This window comes from Hyalella azteca, unplaced genomic scaffold, assembly GCF_000764305.2.
Source record: "Hyalella azteca isolate HAZT.00-mixed unplaced genomic scaffold, Hazt_2.0.2 contig10335, whole genome shotgun sequence".
In the NCBI taxonomy this organism is placed as follows: domain Eukaryota; kingdom Metazoa; phylum Arthropoda; class Malacostraca; order Amphipoda; family Hyalellidae; genus Hyalella; species Hyalella azteca.
In genome coordinates this window covers 512,113-530,863 of record NW_025940379.1, presented here as the reverse complement: position 1 = coordinate 530,863, position 18,751 = coordinate 512,113, and the positions used below count along the sequence as shown (strand labels likewise).

Genomic DNA, 18,751 nt, shown 5'->3' with positions numbered 1-18,751 from the left:
GTTATGAAAACAATCAAAACCTGGCAGCTGAAATTCAACAGGTACAATTTTCCCCCCGTGATTTTTAGGAAGTGTTTCTGTAATACAAATAATGTCTATACACTCGTTTGCGATCACAGTTAACAGTTCACTTTTTTTGTTCAAAACGGAATCCGAGTTCGTGTAAAAACATTTTAAAACTTTTTGTGCACTTTCACTTTGATGTATGCGGTTACTCCCTACATTATTTACAGGCCTTAATCTACGGACATCATTCCGTATGATGCGGTTACTCCCTACATTATTTACAGGCCTTAATCTACGGACATCTACGGACATCTAATCTAGCATAGAATAGAATAGAATAGATGTGTCGGCACTGAAGAAATAGGCCCATGGCCGGTTGCCAATTCTTGTACTTGACTTGATTCCACAAGGGATCCAGCCTTTTGAATCCGATCTTTCCATAACTGACGAATGATTGAGATAGCTGCTGGACTTATTGCATTATCCGTAAGGTGCTAGGCATTTCAAGACTGAACATATGCTCCGCAGCTCCAGCATAGCTTCGTCTAGTCTATTCTTATAGAGGTTTCAGCGTTTATAAGGCCGTAGGCATGTCGCCAATTCTTAATATTACAGATCATCAACAGTACGTTGCGGGCTTAAACTTGCAACTCAGTCCTTCAAAATTTCTTTGCTTAACCGCCCGGCCTCCTTGTCGATTCTGACCAGAAACTGACGCACAGAGCTGTCAAACCCGCATCCCTTTGTTCCAATCTTGGTACATTGTTCCAATCTTGAACTTAAACCACTGGGCACCCTGTTCAGTGAAGGCGTTGATACTATGGGCCTTCACTCAGGTTCACTGGGGTTGATACTTCTTAAAGGGGTTCATTCTCGGAGCATTTTAACGATGCTATCAGGGAGGCTGTTCCACATGTCGGTGACTCGAAGCGAGAAGAAATGTTGCATGGATGTGTTACAACGCAGTTTTTTCAGTTTATAGCCGTGGCCCATGGTGTTGGATTTTGTTTAAAATTCTAGGATTCCTTCTGGAATAATTTTTCAATATCACGAACATTGTTTATACATACAGTCCTCGAATTTACAGTTAATTTTGATCATATATTTACTTATGAACGCTGACACTGTGACACATTATATATGCTGGAAAAAAGTAATAATAAAATGGGAATAATTGTATCAATAATATTTTAATAGAATAAAAATAGTCGTTCATTGCCTACGAGGTCCTGAAGCTAATATAGATGTAAACTATACAGTGCAATAAATAGGATATAGTAATAATTAACCAAATAAAATTTCCTCTTGAATTTCTCTTCCCCTTGTTTTTTCTTCATCTCACAATTTAACACAAACTTTCACACCCCACTAGCTTCTCCACTAGCTTCGTCTACCTGGCTGGTCTCCCTTTTTCCTTCCTACTAACAAATGAATATGCGATGCGTGGCTGATGGCCGTTATAAAGGCCTTACTCTGTAATGTCTTTTTTCAATTTTTCATAGTCACCACGCCCCAAATCTCAATCCATTAAATCGAATTAGGCTTTCTAAGATACAATGCTTGTAACTGAGTTGTCCGCAGTTAGAGCCGCTCCGTGTCTAATCAGCGCGGGAGCGCAGCCGTGCACCACCAATTTTGTGCACCAATTAGCCCTGAATCGAATGCCTTGCATCTCTCCGGACATCCACCAATCAGCCGTGTACCACTCGGCTTAGTCCTCTTCCGGCCTTGACCACCACCTGCCGTGCACCACCAGATCGCGGGTCGAATCTGACTTCCGGGCATCGTTATATTACGTAGTTTCAAAGTTCACCGCATCTGAGGTTAGGTTTCAGATAGCATAGTTCTGTTCCAAAATTTATCGTCCTTCAACAAGTGGCCGTTCGACCGAGGGCTGGTTCGACCCACGGCCAAGATACGGACGGTTTGAAGTGTCGAAGGCTACGTTCCGGAAAACAGGAATCCTGATGGTCCATTACATCCAGGGCAGTGGACAGTGGTGATCTTCGGAAGGCGACCCTCCAGCGCGACAGCCGGAGCCGACTCAGCCAAGACTGCCAAGTGCCAACAGGCGACAGCGCCTATCAGTCTACGACGCACCTCGACCTACTACGCAACTTTGAAGATGTTTGGCCACCATGAATTATCCATGATTAAATATAAAAGTCTCTGCTTTGACACCATACCTTATACCTACTGGAAATGCCTGGACTGGAGCAGCTCAGCAGCAATACTATTCATAATTCATAAGTATGAAAATTCCAATTGAAAAATTAATGCATCATCGGTCATCCCAAAATGGTGCATAGAAATGATAGAATCTATCATTTCTATGCACCATTTTGGAAAATGTCTTAAACTGACTGTCACCGGGCAAAACAGAATAAAAATTAATTGACCAAAAATATGATTTAGGTATTTCTCCAAAAAATATGATGGTATTATTGCAGATTAACTACATCCAAAAAAAAGGGTGTTTTTTTTTTTTAATTATATGTTTTTTGGGGTGTAGATTACAAATCTGAAATCCATTTTTGGCGGTCGGCATCGGAAAACCGATTTTTTTCCGACCCAAAAATCGCGCTAAAAATGCCTAAAATCTGCGAAATCGGCAAAAAATCGGAAAACATTTTTGAACTAAATATAGTAAATAAAGGTGAGTGGGTAACGTAAGTTACGTAACCCCCATGTTAGTAACATGTTAGTAAATAAAGGTGAGTGGGTAACGTAAGTTACGTAACCCCCATGTTAGTAAGTCGCGAAAAAAATTGGTTTTCCGATGCCGACCGCCAAAAATGGATTTCAGATTCATAATCTACACCCCAAAAAACATATGATTCAAAAAAAAAAACACCCTTTTTTTTGGATGTAGTTAATCTGCAATAATACCAATATGATGGTTGATTGGTTGTCACTAACATATTCCTTTCTGTTTCGGGTATGTTTTTTAACAATCTTTTTTGTTATAGTGGATTAACTTTAGTACCCAATTGAAATGATGCAAAATTACAAGCCCAGAACGGCAGAACCCCCAGCGGGCCAGCCCCAGATACAGGAGAAATGCTCTATCATATATGACTGCTGTCCTGCTGAGTGCTGATATGTAACTTGCAGTCTTGCAGTGGACAAGGTTGTTGTACCTAAATGCTCACAGCTCAATGGCATGTTCATGGATGTTAAGGCCTAATATTCCATCACCATCAATAATACTGCCACACTCAGGAAGATGTATATAAACGGGGAAATTTCTCGCGTAAATCAATCTAATTATATTTTTTTCGCACAGGCGTTCGTGCAAATCACGGTCATCGATTCCGCGCCGCGCAGCAGTCGGCGCAGGCCGCGGAGCCGTCCGACACAGTTCTGATTTAGACACAGTACACGGTTTTGTGTACGGTCAGTGTGATTACGTAATTTGCATTGCCGCGCGTCCATATTTAAACTATTTTAGCTTTCTAAAAGTACGGCGCTGTCGGCGCACGGCACATTTTTTTTACTGGCATAGTACGGTGCACCGCGCAGGTCGTTAAAATGACAATATAAATTCCCGCGCACCTGGCACATATTCCTGACCATGGCACTTACAGTTAGGCTAGTTTACTATACTTTACATGCTTCAAATGTTTTGAAATTAGGCTACTAGTTTTATTTCAGTGTTCCTGAATACCCCATTTCCAGACTCCAGAGGGTGAGAGGAGAGGTTCCATGAGGCTTTTATTTTGCATCAAATCGAATAGTACCTTATGAATAGTATTTGTAATTTTTCAGTAATTTCATTACATACAATAGCCCTTGCAAGTTGCAAAGAGGCTGAAGAGCTTTAAAATGAGCCCAAACTTGTTTATGAAAAGTTTCATGGTAAGTAGCCTACCTAGTTATTAATGAAAAATGCTCAAAACCGCTGCTCATTACCCCCTGAGGCCCCTTAAGCCCTTTTGTTGGTAATTTAATTAGTAGGTACCTAATTTGTAATTAGGTTGGTAATTTTTACTTTCACTACTTTGGATTTTGGAACTTGGGCCTATCATTATCTTAATACACAAATTTGGGAAGCCTTATGGCCCATACGGGCCGCCCATACCTACAGTTACGTGCATATTTATTGGCATTTGGCAACATGCTTAAAAATATTTAATTTGAGAAATAATGAAATTTGAAGCATTTATTGCAATTTCTGCATTTATTTTCAGTTAAATTGATCAAAGAACATCTAATTTCTGTGCATAACGTTAACAGATATTAAAACATTAGGTCTTTGTTGTATTTATATTGATTAGAAAAATACCAAAAGCAAAAGTAATGGCAACATTTTGAAAAAAACAAATATATATATATATATATATATAAATTGTTGGCAATTCTAATTTAATACTTTGTGTGACCTTTCGTGGCAGCAATGATAGCAGACAGACACTTCTTGTATGTTTCTATGAGGTGTTGGCATGTTTTAGTGGGAATCATGCACCACTCTTCCATGGCAAGAGTCTTCAATTCTTCAATTTTGCTGGGTTTTCTTATATGAACATGCCTCTTGAGTTCCCTTCATAAATTTTCAATTGGATTTAAATTTTGGCTTTGGGAAGGCCATTCCAACACTCTCAATTTCTGTGTAGCAAAATATTTCTGTGTTGATTTGCTTGTGTGCTTACTGCTTAGGGTTGTTATCCTGTTGAAAGACAAATGCCCATCCAAGATGCAGTTTTCTTGCCAATTGCTTAACATTATCAGTTAAAATGTGTTGATATCCTTCAGAATTCATGATGCCCTCTATCACAGAAATATTCCCAGTACCTGCAGCAGAAAAGCATCCCCACAACATGATGGACCCACCACCATGCTTCACAGTAGGTAGAGTGTTCTTACAACACTTCTCTTTAACTTCACTTCTTGTCTGTCTGTCTGTCTGTCTGTCTGTCTGCTACAAATCTTGTAATCAAAATTTAATACACTTCTACTTATCCTATCGATCTGAAATTTTGCACACTTGTGTAAAGTTGGAGACAATGCATGAATCAAATGTCAAATTAACAGATTTTAAAAATTAAAAAAAAAAAATTTTTTCAATAGTAAAAAAATTGAAAAAATAATTTTGTCAGCTACAAATCTTATAACTGATATCTGACACTTTTTTACCTGTCTGATTGATCTGAAATTTTGCACACTTCTGTGAAGTCAGAGGCAATGCATGAATCAATTGATAGAATAAATAATTTTGAAAAAAATTATATATTAAAAAATTTATATATTAAAAAAATTGAAAAACTAATTTTTTGATTTGAAAATTAAATCAGAAATTCATTGTACATTTGTAAGATTGAAGACACTGGATTCTTTAGAAGTGTTGTCTTTAAAAAGTAATTTTTAAATGTATATTATTTTCCACCAGAGCTCCACCAGATTTCCTCCATACAAAGTGGTTGTCATTCACACCAAATAGTTCTAGCTTTGTCTCGTCTGATCACAATATATTATTGAGCTCTGCTTGAGTAGCATCAATGTGCTTCCTGGCAAACTCCAAACACTTCTTGTGAATTGGCTTCAACAGTGGCTTCATCCTTGGTACACGCCCGTGAAGGCCCTCACTGTTCAGGTAGCATCGCACTGTTGATGCATCCACAGTTTTTCCAGTACTAGCCAGATGTGATTGCAATTCCTTGGAAGTAATCTTTGGGTCTTTATTTACTATTTTCATGCAGGAAGGCACATCTCTTTTGTTCATTTTTGATTACAACTGGTTCCTGCTTGATTTGCAGTGGTCCCATCATTCCTGAACTTGACAATAATAACTCTGAACATTCAGAGTTGATGATATTTTTTGAACTCCATTTCCTTTGTGTAGTTCAACTACACACTTCCTTATGTCCTGTGAGTATTCAGAAGTCTTTGCCATAATTGAATTAACAAAATCTTGGAGATGTGTTTATACGACTGCTTCAAACAACTAACTGAGCAAGTGCAAACTTGGCGTATAGGTTTATAGTATAGGCACTGTAGCACATAGTGTTTTGGAATGTTCGGGAATGTTGTAGAGTCATCCTCAGATCAACCTAGAATATTCTTGATCAACAATGATGAGTTAAATTGATTTTATGTAAAGGTTACCATTAATTTTGCACGAGGAAAATAACAGTCAATTTACAAAATAAGATATACCTGAAAATATTAAATGAATAATATATTTTTAAGGTAAGAAATTAGTTTACACAATTACAGGCTAGCATTTTAATACAAGCACACTAATATTTCATCAGTATCTTGGACATAGGTGCAATATTTAAATTTAGAGTTGAAAGCTGCCAATAAATATGCGTGTCACTGTATTCTAGTAGAAACTGAAAATTTAGAATTTTTCTTCGGAGCAGTATTTACCAGACATTAATAGACTGCCAACCTTTGAACTTGCTATAAAGTCATACCTAACTCATAACAATGCATTATATTAAAGATTAGATTTCTAGTTTCAGTTTCACTTCTGAGTTGAATCGTGTACTGTTCAATTTTATCAATATGCTACAGCTTCTATAGTAACATAATAAATTTTATTTTAGATAGAATACCCAAATATGAACCTCATCCACATATTTTTTATGTTAAACACTAACTAATAAAATATGTGTTGTCAAGTAAAGCTCCATAACATTCAAATCTTTCTAGATTAATTCAAAAACAACTTTGTGCTGTGATCTGCACAACATCAGGTTTGTTGGGCATCAGTAAATATATGATGAAGGACTTATTTCAATTGGCCATCAAGCAGAACAACAAAATTAAGATGTAGGAAATTGTATGTCTGATCTTGATCTTGTGAAAATGTGAAGAGCTATCATAATTTTGTTACTTGTGTCAGTTATGTGAGCCTAACAGAATGCGTACCTTCAAAGTCATTGTTATTGGTGACACTAATGTTGGAAAGACCTGCTTGACTTTCAGGTAAGTAAAAAGAAGTAAGTAAGTTTATCATATGAAATATGTCTCTCTCTTGTTACTGGTTCCTCATTATTGATTTAAGGCTGATTTTCATTATTTTAAGCACGTGAAAATATCTTGTTTGAAATTAGGTTAAAGTTGTTGATACTATTTTTGTTGATAATACAATAATGGAATTTAAGTAATCAAATTTGGATATCTGTAATGAAGTTTGGATAAGAAATCAATAAAAATCAAGGCTAATAAGTTTTCTATATTCCAGGTTCTGCAATGGCAGCTTTCCTCAGACAGCAGCAACCATTGGGGTGGATTTCCGTGAGCGCAAGCTTTCCATCGGCGGTGAAGACATTGTGGTGAGGCCAAATGAATCTATAGATATTCAGTTTAATTGATTATTTCTGTTGGACAATTATCTTGTCAATGTTTATTTGTAAGTTTGAAGCCATAATATATAAGGGCTTTATCCATAATACTTATTAGTACGTCTGGATAATACCTGGACCTGAAAATTTGTCATTAGTAGAAGAGTCCTGCGGCACTGCAAATTTGGGAATAAACAATTGGATAAAAATTGGATTTTTAGTTTTTATTTGGTGAGTCTAATACAATTATTATTAATTATATTATATTATATTGAGTCTAAAATTATTATTATAGAATCATAATCAAGAAGAAAGTATTGAAATTTTTTGCAAGTATATGATTCTAAAATTTGAGGGATTATTAAGCCCAGCAACATTGAGAGAAATTCTGATTGTTTACTAAATATGTTTGTTTTTAGCACATTCTCTCATTTATGGAAAAAAATGCCCTATTGTGCTTGTCATGTCCGTCCATCTGTCCGTCTCTGTGACTTCACGTTTTCGTTGACGAGAAAATGCGCTCTCCATCACTCACTGCAGTAAGTACTGAGTTGGATTTTTTTCAGCTTCAACTGTGGGACACAGCCGGGCAGGAGCGCTTCAGGAGGTCCATGGTGCAGCATTATTACCGCAATGTGCACGCTGTGGTGCTGGTGTATGACGTGACCAGAACGTCATCTTTCCAGGTTAATATTAGGGCTTCTATTTCTGTCATATTTATAATAATTCCAATCAGTTTTGCAAGTGATGAATAACTCATAGGGTCATGACATTCCATTCTAACATTTCATGAATTTACATGTTTTTCACTGTTCATGTTGATATTTTTTCAGCTTCTCTATAGTATTCAGTGTAGATTTATCCTGCTAGTTGATTTGGTCTGTATTACCGTATATAATCTATTAACAAACATTGTTAGTGCTTATCATATTGTTACTTAACTAGCCTTACTATGGACAAGTAAGTTCCATCCCACAAACAAGCTAAAACATACGTGCTGCAATCAGTCTCTGCGCAGCTGGCTGGTCGAGTGTGACAGACAAGGCCTCAGTGATGCCATCCCTCGACTCATGATTGGCAACAAGTGTGACGAAACTGACAACATTAAAGTCTCCACCAGCACTGCACAATGCTTTGCTGACCTCCACAATATGCCTGTAAGTTGCTAGAGGCTCATGACAGAAATAGCTCATGTGATCGAAGTTACAAAGAGAGGAAAAAACTTCTGAGTTAATCAAGACATACTAAAAACTTACCGAAAAAATGTTGTTGTGTCAGTGCCTATTGGCTCATGTTCAAGTCTGAGCAAGTTCCGAGTCTTTGCCAGTTCCAGCATCAAATGTATGTGCAGTCAATGATCACTCGTGTAAAAACATTTCTGAAATGAAATCGCAACTCACTATTTCATTTCATTATTTTCCTAAGGCAATTGTTTACCATGTGGACATTGAAGTTCATTATCCTCTTAGTGTCATTCTTGCATCCTAACACTTTCTGTGCTGTTCTTGACGAATTGCAATGCACTTCGTTTGTGAAACTTGGCTCATAGTGGTTATTCTGATATGCTAAACCCATGCCTACTGTCATGTCTGTGCTTACCTATGTCTATTCTATTTCATTCATATTTTACCTCCTATATCATTCCAATGCCTCCTATTTCAGTAACATACCTCATGTGTCAGGCCTTTATGTCTTGGATCACTTCCATATCTCTTGGGTCAATCCTGTACCTTTTATCAAATTAATCTCGTATCTCCCATCTCAGTCTTATACCCATGTCCTAAGCAAATCTCATACCCATTACATACTGTATCAGTTCTATGCTTCCTACTTTCATCTTAAAGCTAACATGTGTGTCCTTTATCACCTATGTCACTACTTTATCACCTCCCGGCTGGCTATATATGCCTCCTCCTCTTAGTACCACACCTCCATCTGTCTGTATTGTTCTACTTCCTGTCAGTACCACACTTCCATCCACCTGTCTGTACCATACCTTTCCCTGTCATTACCATACCTATTCCTCTGCAGTCTTCGTTACTCGGATCGATTTTCTCACGCCATATGTGAAACCGTGTACTTTGCACGCAGCTCTTCGAGACCTCGGCCAAAGCTGACAGCGAATGTGACCACATCGAGTCCATCTTCATGACCCTGGCGCACAAGCTGCAGGCCAGCAGGCCTCTCATGTCTGCTGAGGTCAACAGCGCGGGTGGTGGCGCTGCGCTGGAAGCGATACATCGCGCCGAGACCACTGCAGCCCTGCAAGAGTCTGGACTTATTGACGTCAGGAGCGGCGACTGGATCAATGATCCCGGCTTCACGGAGAGACAAGAGTCTTATTGTTGCTAAATGTGCGCTCTGTAGTTGCCTGATGCCGAATGTGTGCTCTGAAGTTGTCTGGTACTGAATGTGCTTGCTGAAGTTGTGTGGTGCTGAATGTGCTTGCTGAAGTTGTCTGGTGCTGAATGTGCTCTGAAGTTGTCTAGTACTGAATGTGCTTGCTGAAGTTGTGTGGTGCTGAATGTGCTTGCTGAAGTTGTCTGATGCTGAATGTGCTCTGAAGTTGTCTGGTACTGAATGTGCTTGCTGAAGTTGTCTGATGATGAATGTGCTTCTTAAGTTGTCTGGTACTGAATGTGCTTGCTGAAGTTGTCTGGTGCTGAATGTGCTTGCTGAAGTTGTCTGGTGCTGAATGTGCTTGCTGAAGTTGTCTGGTGCTGAATGTGCTTGCTGAAGTTGTCTGGTGCTGATACGTGTGCTCTGGAGTTATGTGGTGCTGATATTTGTGCTCTGAAGTTTTCTAATCCCAATATTTGAGCCGTGATACTCTCTGATACTGATGGTTGTTTTGTAGATTGCCGCTACTGACGTGAGCTCTGAAGTTATGTGATGCTGGGTGTGATCCTGTGGCAGCTACTGCTTGTGATAGCGTTTGCTCTCGACTGGTATGTTGAAATTATTCGTTGCTGAAGTGTATGTTGGAGACTTACATTCAGACATTTCCTTTCCTCGTAATGCCTACTACACCGATCCTGCTGATCGCGTGCGGTCTGAAGATACGTGTTGCTGGTGTACAATTGGTTAGTCGTAGCCTCATTTTTCCTTCCAGAAAATTATTTTCTTTGCATTTTTTATGATATTTTAGGATGTCTATTGATGATGGTTTCATTTCTAGTCACACGAATAACTAACTTGTTTGGCATTAAAAGTAATTATTTCAATTTATGTAATTTAAATTTCCAGATTTTGTGTCTGTTTTGTAATCGTTCTTCCATTTTCATTTAAGGAAGCATATGAATCTAGCGCATTCCATAAGCCAAACAGATGCTTCTTAAAGTATCGTTGGAAGGCAGCGTGAAATACCTATTAAATGAGGTATTATTTCATTATCTATTCTCCTTAGGATGAATAAAGATAAACTCAGCTATCACTATTACTGTGTTTTGCCTCTGGCTGTGATTATAGAATCTATCATTTTCCTACATGAAAATTGTCTACTTTGTTTTTATGTTCCATTCTACTGATATTCCACCTACCTAAATCACGTATTTTATTTTACGCGTATTATGTTCTTAGCGTGTGTATAAATATTTTCTGAACAAATTACACGGTATAGAAGTAAAAGGTTTTTAACCATATACATTTCAAATGATGCTTCATGTTCTTGTCTTATAAAATTGGCCTTGGTGAAAATTATTACTTGAGCTCAGTGTCATGCGTTGTAATGTTAAGTTTATTGACTGGTGAACCTTTCATAGAAATCTGGATTTTTTAGCAATCTCAACCGCCACAAAAAAAAAGAACAAATAAATGAATAAGATATTCATCAAGCAGATTTCGAGTTACCTGTACTCAGGATAATTGTTTACAATTAATGAGAATTCAATTAAAATTAAGCTGAATTCTCAGTTAATAGATTTGAGAGTATAAAAAATGTTTTTGGACAAGTCATGATGGAACGGTTCGGTTGCAGCTGATGTTTTAATTCGTAAGTTCCTAATGCTAGGCTTTCTGTATTACGGCGATTGGTGTTGAGCCTAAGTTTTATTTCTGTTGTGGACCAGCACTTTAAATCGTGGTCATTCCCTACTAAACCTGTAATATAGTTTCTATAATATTTGTTATAACCTTGTAACCTGCTGTTATTTAGAATAAATCAGCAATGGTCGTCAGTAATACTGGTATACGTCTCTTCATATGATTTATGTCTTCACTAGACGCTTGTTTTAATCAGGTCCTACCATTTTGATGATTTTTTATTTTAACTTCTCCCGCATTTCTACTTAACTGGTAACGTATTTAATTGAGGCCGTATTCTCGTAATTCTTTCATGCCTGGTTAAATGGTCCCCTGCCCTCTTGTAATCAATTACCTTTTGAGGTGCTCTACAGTCGCCGCGGGCACAAACTTTTACCGCATTCTAGCCATTCCAATGTTTATATTAGTTGAATTTTGTCTCGTCAAAGCGGTAGTAATTTGAGCATCGAATGCACTGTTTGAATTTGATGGTGATGTGCTGGGACCAAATGGTCGGCGTGTTGCAAGAGTTGTGAATTCTTGCCAGAACATCTTTTGTTAGGCAGATATAATTTTCGTAGTAGAAAGAAAGATATAATAAAAATCTCTCAGAACCTCGGAAGTATACCACATGGAAAATGTACCGCTCGCCACTAGCGATGACCGCACTATCTGGAGGCACTCGCATTATGGAGCACTTCTTTGGACATCCAATTGTTTTGTGTGCATTATTATGCAACGAATTGCAACCTATTTTGCTTCAATGTCCTAACTCGTGGTTGAAAACCATCGGTCTAGATCCTGTCCTAAGTTAGATAGAATTTTTTAATATTTCCAGTGAATCTCTAACGGGCGTAGCGCTTATGTTTGTTATTGATGAGTATTTTTCTGTTAACTTTACTTGGCTGTCAAAGTCTTTATCGTATTAAGACGTGTATGCACTTTGTGTTATATCATCGCAAGTCTCTTTTATATTTATAAATCTGTTTGATGTTGAACTGAACTGGAAATTCTAATTGGTATATTCCATAGTGCTATGTTCTTGTAGCTCAGAAAAGATGTCATTTGCTATCATTTTATTTGCGCAGGGGAAAATTTGTAAAAAACGTGATACTCGATTCATGCCCTGGTCTCACATGCTAACTTTACGATGGATTACTTTGATGAGCCTTGAGCGTATTTGATCTTTGTACTAATTCGCATGTTATGTGATCCGCCGATGGCTTTTTCCAATTATTGCTCTAGAAAATCCTGTATTCTGTGTTTTAAATAAAAAGCTTTCATATACGCTATCAATTGCGCGAAAATTTTGGTGGCTTTAAGTGGAGTAAAGAACTCTATTACAATTATAAGGAGTATTATGTTAGGCGTCACATTGTTCTATATAAATATTACACACGATGACTTTGACTTGCTTTCTTTTACCCGCTCATAAAGTCCCGCTTATTCAGGTCCCGTTCAAAAATTGTAATGGGGGCATGCATATTTTAAGTAGTTTTTCCTGAAAGTCCAGGATTTCCTACTTTGATCTTGAGCAAATCAATTTCCTTGGCGACGTCTAGAAGCTTCATTCTCTTGATTTCTGAAAGGTGAGTAAGTTTTGAGAAATATCGGGAGGTCCCTACTATTCCTGGCATTGGTAGCTTCCGCTTTAAATATATATGGGTAAAAAATTTCTTGATCGCATCACATATTTTGCTATCTTGCGACGTATATAAATTACAGAATCGTAGCTTACGCGCATATACAATCCGTTCAAGCTGGAAAAAAAAATGAAAACAACCATTTCATTACTTGAATATTCTAATGCGCTAGCAGCTTTGACGAATCAATCTGGCCTGTCAACTTGAAACCACATTAAGCTACGCGCGTTTCCGAGCTCGTGAACGATGTCTGAGAGCGAGGGACCTCATAGGACTCCTGGTAGGAATTGGAATTAGGGTTCCCGCCTCCTCCGGTCAGACCTTTGGACCGGCCGCCCAAGTGGTCAACATTCGTCTGTTCGAAAAACCCTAAATAGAATTTGCATCTCCCTAGGCTTAAAAGAATATTCAGTAAGCAAGAATTCATTGCAATTTAATAAGAAACAAAATCATATTCGTATCTTTTGTTTTGAACATTGATAAAAAATAGCGGTTTCAGCGTTTAGTTGGCCGTAGGCCTGTCGCCGATTCTTAACATCGCAGAACATTCTCAGCTTGTTGCGAACTTGTGAGCTTGAACTCGCAACTCACTGCTCCAATTCTGCTTTGCTTAACCGCCCGGCCCCCTGGCCGATTCTGACCAGAAACTGGCGCACAGAGCTGGGATCGAACCCCCACCTCTCTGCGCCAATCCTGGTACTGCTGAATTGTAAACACTGGGCCCAGGAGGATACCCATTTAAGATATGCATCCTAAAATAATAGAGACAACAATTCTAAAATTTGGCACGATTAACAACTTTACCCTCCGGCCCCCTTCTCCGTCCTCCACTCTTCAGAACTCCACAATTGACACATTTTATTCTCTCAGTCTCCACACGTTCGCGCAATATCTCTCAATCACAGTTACAGTTGCTCCCTCAGTCAAACCCACGATCATTGCATGCGCTCAAAACTTTTTGTTTCAAACTCAACTCCATTACTCTAGCATCCCTCATTTAGAATCACCTTCATCATAGTATGTTGTTATCGCTCTTACTCCCTACATTCCACCTTTAACTGAACCATAACACTCATCCTTTATCGTACCAGTCCACCTGTACGTAGTCCGGTATCATAAAGTGCCCATGCCCTCAGCAAGTCCCCAACTCTTCTACCATCATTCATACATTTATAAATAATAGCGGTTTCAGCGTTTAGTAAGCCGTAGGCCTGCCGCCGATTCTTAACATTACAGAATATTCACAGCTTGTTGCGGTCTCGAACTCGCAACTCACTGCTACAATTCTGCTGTGCTTAGCCGCCCGGCCTCCTTGCCGATTCTGACCAGAAACTGACGCACTGAGCTGGGATATAACCCGCACCTCTCTGCGCCAATCTTGGTACTCAGAACTGTTACCACTAGGCCACCCTGCCCTACTTTGGCAACTCTTTCATCTGATACAGAGTTAGAGTGTTCATCCTTTTTATTTTCTCATTCATTTTCATACCTTCTTTCTCATTCTTTTTCCAGCTACGCTCTTCATTATCACCGCCCATTAGAGCTTTGGCTTAACGGGCCATCGGCATACCCATGAGGCATGGTTGAATTAATACATTAATACAGTATAGTATTAATTCAACCATGCCCGTGAGGTGCATGACGGATAATTTCGGATTTTGATGCATGAAATATTTGGCTTGAAAGAGCGAATACTCCAAGTTGACAATATGCTCATTCATACGAATGATATCTATATGTTCTTCAAGTAAAAGGTGTTACAGGCTTGACATGACATTTAAAAGAATTAAAATAATTCTAATGCTATGTTTCAGACTGCAGGTGCGATCAATGTTATTTCCTACTTTGACGTGAACGCATCAACTTTGACTCAATTCTGCAGTTATTTATTGAATATATTAAAATTGTTCTATATTCTACTCGCTAAAGCTAAAGTAAATTTTTGATAGAAAATCTCCCTCTCTATGACTAATCGAAAACCATATGATTTTGGTTTGTTTACATCGAAATTTTAGTGACGTCACACGCACAGCTCGTCTCACGCGCCATCTTGGGCCGGCACCACGCGGAGTTGTCCGACAATTTACTGTGTTATGACTTGTCTTGCTGTCTTGATCTAATATTTCGGGGCATCAAAAATTATTAACTTGACGTATTAGGGTTTTGATATAATGGATCCCTCAAATCAAGTCCTTCCTACCAAGGAAAATTCTTTGTTTAAGAGAATACTGGTATGTCACCCACTTTGGGCAAATGATTTTAAAATACAATTACATAGATGATAGTTACAATGGGTAGCAGACTATTAGGTATAAATATGTTATATTGTTGATAATATCATAAATATGTGTTTGAACTTTGAAGTCTTGGCAATTTTAAATTTGGTTTTGGACTTTTGGTCTCAACTGCTGTATGCATAGTTCTTGTGGTTTAGATTTTCACTCTGGTTTCTGACTTTCTGTGGTTAGTGTGGTGTCAAATTCAAAATTGCATCTCATGAAACTTAGGCTCAGGCTTGATGTATTTTCCTTGCAAGTTTTAAAGCTCAATAAAACAATGATCAATCACTTGACAAGTTGACACAATGAGAGCTGTGGCTATTAGCTTGAGGCTTAAGTTGTAAGAGGTTTCTGATGTTGATTTTAGGTTTGAGATTCAGAACATGTGGACAGTACAGTGCACTTATGGAGTGATCTGTAGTTCTTTACTAATGATATTTTGATCTCAATAAGACACAGGAATAAAAAAATTGGACTTCATACTAAAATATCATAGTTGTCTTAGTTGATAGTTCCAAACAAAAATGGACAAATACTACTTTTCACTAAAATATCGCACTCTCACTTGCAAGCTTGTACCTATTAGTAGGTACATTAATAAATAATTTAATTATTTATCACTGTCATATTGTCACTGGTAATTTAAGCAACATTGACTCCTTGAGCCTTGACCCTAGCATGGAAAAATATATTTGAAATTTGATGCAAATATATATGGTTTAAAGATTAGTTTTTGCAAAAATTATGCAAATATGACAAAAATACTATGTTTCTTGTACTTTTAGTTACTTTGAATGAATTATATGTACATGTAATATGTTGTTATTTCATAGCCTGTAGCTGTACAGTCTGTACTGCCACTGGTACTCTGTTGGGGTTGTCTTAAATCTTAATTGCTCTGTGCTCACTAAGATTTTGGCTCTGTTCAGTCTATCTGAATGCCAGAATTCCATTCTAATAGGTAGTAGCTAGTGCCAATGGAATACTGGAATAGTGTTGCTAGTATTCAGTTAATAAAGAAATATATAACAATAATAACTATGAAACATTTCTACGCTCACTTTTAATCTCTGAATAATGTCAAACTAAAGGTATTAAAATCTTCTGTTTTTAACATAAAGATATGTTTGAACCATTTCATGATTCATTCATTATCAATCATTTTATTCCTATATGCAAATTGTGTGTCAGGATAAAATTTGTTTATATATGGACTTGCTTACTAACCTACAATTTTGTTGCAGAAATGCTATGAGCAGAAGCAGTACAAAAATGGGCTGAAGTTTGCAAAACAAGTTTTACAAAATTATCCCAATCATGGAGGTAAAGTTTGAGGAGGCATTTCATTAAATTGAATGAAAGATTTAGTTGATCAAGAGTGTCAAATTGGATAATATTATTAATTTTATTCAATTACTGTTATTTTTTGCATGTGTCTGACTATGTGGCCTTTAATGCCAAATTGTAGGATTTTTGATGTATATAATCGAGTATATTATGCAAGTTTGATTGAAGACCAGAGCATGCTTTTTATTAATCATCTTCTTGTTTATTTTGATTATATACATAATATCTAATCTGTTCATTTTGATTGAATCTTCTTGTTCAAATTTGATTATATATATATACAAGTAGAACATACAACTCAAATTTGAAGTTTAAATTGGTAGAATTTCTGTAATGTTTTGCACCTGTTGATATTACAGAGACACAAGCAATGAAAGGCCTGACACTGAACTGTCTGGGCCGTAAGGAGGAAGCTTACCAGCTGGTGCGACAAGGTCTGCGGAACAACTTGAAGTCTCATGTCTGTTGGCATGTGTTTGGTCTGCTCCAACGGTCTGATAAGAAGTATGATGAAGCCATCAAGTGTTACCGCAATGCCCTCAAGTGGGATAAGGATAATCTCCAAATTCTCAGAGATCTGAGCTTGCTCCAGATTCAGATGAGGGACTTGGAAGGCTATCGAGTGAGTGCTATTTGTAATCTGAACTTTTGCCTGCACTCTTATTTGGTTATGACTGTAGAAAAATTTTAAAATTCTGTACAGCTTATCTTTTTTTCAATTTCTTACAAATATTCTCTATTTTATGCTTAAAATAAATGGCCCTTATTTAGTTCTCAAATGTACTTATTGGTGATTAATTCTGATTATTTAATATTAGAAAATATCTATTTGCTGATAACTTGATTAGCATCCACTGGATTGTGTAGTGTACAATACTTATGCATGTATTTTGTAGCTTTAATTGATAGATATTGTATTTTCAGAATGCTCTGTTCATGTGATTTTATTGCCAATTGCTTTTTCAGGAAACTCGGTACAAGCTTTTTGAATTACGTCCCACACATCGTGCGTCTTGGATAGGCTATGCAATGTCCTTCCATCTCCTCAAAGATTATAGTTCAGCTCTGAAGATCTTAGAGGAATTCAGAAAAACTATGCAGGTAAGTAACATGTCTTGACAATATTTTGATGTAAAAAGGGACAATTTAGTGAGTAAGAATTGAAACAAGACTTGATAAAGCAATTGATTTAAGTCTCATTTTCTTTGGTAAACATGCCAAAATTAGCCTGTGAATTTTGATATTTATTCCACGTTTTACTATTGTAGAGATTAATTTGTGTTAATAGAATTATTAAAATGTCATTTTATTCCTCAGAAAAACACTTATGACTATGAATACAGCGAACTTCTCCTCTACCAAAACATGGTCATGAGGGAAGCTGGTCTTTTGGAAGAGGCGCTAGAACACATCAATACTTATAAGGAGTCTATTTGTGATAAGGTCACATCCCTTGAAATTAGAGGTCAGTTTGAAATGTAATATAAAAAATAGTTCAAAATTTGGATGTTTGTCAGCCGGTCACTGGATGTTTTTCGTGCTAAAGCAACCAATCACAGACAATAAATTACCTGCTATGTGCACTTAGGCTGCTATATAGTTGGACAACCCATGGTAAGCAATGGTTCTTGCACCTCTGCAGACGTTGAGGTTTAGACTTTTGGGTAATGAAACTTTCTTTTGTTCTTTACTGACAGAATGATTATTAATTTTACAACACTTCTCTTTAACTTCACTACTTGTCTGTTTGTCTGTCTGCTACAAATCTTCTAATTGAAATTTAACACACTTCTACTTATCCCATCGATCTGAAATTTTGCACACTTGCGTAAAGTTCGAGACAATGCATGAATCAAATGACAAAATAAATAATTTTAAAAATTAACAATTTTTTTCAATATTAAAAAAAATTGAAAAATGATTTTCTCGGCTACAAATCTTATAACTGATATTTGACACACTTTTACCTGTCCAATTGATCCAAAACTTTGCACACTTGTGTGGTCAGAGGCAATGCATGAATCAATTGACAGAATAAATCATTTTGAAAAAAAGTTTACGGTATATGTTAAAAAAATTTGAAAAATTATTTTTTTTAATATTCGAAAATAAAATGAGAAATTCATTGTACATCTTTAACATTAGAGACACTGGATTCTTTAGAAGT

The 18,751-nt window shown here is 37.1% G+C and overlaps 3 protein-coding genes across 3 annotated transcripts in view; 2 read left to right on the top strand and 1 right to left on the bottom strand.

The window, feature by feature from the left end:
- The window catches only part of LOC108682353 (cytochrome P450 2L1), an 8,131-nt gene extending 6,340 nt beyond the window's left edge, over window positions 1–1,791 (bottom strand). Inside the window, exon 1 of the mRNA XM_018171497.1 lies at window positions 1,782–1,791. Coding sequence (XP_018026986.1) covers window positions 1,782–1,791 — 10 coding nt within the window. The remainder of the gene's footprint in view (window positions 1–1,781) is intronic.
- A 4,749-nt stretch (window positions 1,792–6,540) lies between these two features.
- Window positions 6,541–12,725, top strand: LOC108682368 (putative Ras-related protein Rab-33). Its single transcript, XM_018171521.2, has 5 exons — window positions 6,541–6,936; window positions 7,196–7,286; window positions 7,862–7,981; window positions 8,303–8,452; window positions 9,387–12,725. The coding sequence occupies exons 1-5, from the start codon at window positions 6,872–6,874 to the stop codon at window positions 9,645–9,647; spliced, it is 687 nt and encodes a 228-aa protein (XP_018027010.1). The 5' UTR covers window positions 6,541–6,871; the 3' UTR covers window positions 9,648–12,725.
- A 2,119-nt stretch (window positions 12,726–14,844) lies between these two features.
- Window positions 14,845–18,751, top strand: part of LOC108682361 (N-alpha-acetyltransferase 15, NatA auxiliary subunit) — a 37,956-nt gene continuing 34,049 nt past the window's right edge. Inside the window, exons 1-5 of the mRNA XM_018171504.2 lie at window positions 14,845–15,189; window positions 16,482–16,560; window positions 16,944–17,206; window positions 17,551–17,685; window positions 17,902–18,049. Coding sequence (XP_018026993.1) covers window positions 15,130–15,189; window positions 16,482–16,560; window positions 16,944–17,206; window positions 17,551–17,685; window positions 17,902–18,049 — 685 coding nt within the window. The 5' untranslated portion in view covers window positions 14,845–15,129. The remainder of the gene's footprint in view (window positions 15,190–16,481; window positions 16,561–16,943; window positions 17,207–17,550; window positions 17,686–17,901; window positions 18,050–18,751) is intronic.

Coding starts and splice junctions, on each gene's coding strand:
- LOC108682368 (XM_018171521.2), top strand. CDS start 6,872: ATGCGTACCTTCAAAGTCATTGTTATTGGTGACACTAATGTTGGAAAG. Junction 6,937..7,195: donor AAGACCTGCTTGACTTTCAG/GTAAGTAAAAAG, acceptor TCTATATTCCAG/GTTCTGCAATGGCAGCTTTC. Junction 8,453..9,386: donor CTGACCTCCACAATATGCCT/GTAAGTTGCTAG, acceptor CTTTGCACGCAG/CTCTTCGAGACCTCGGCCAA.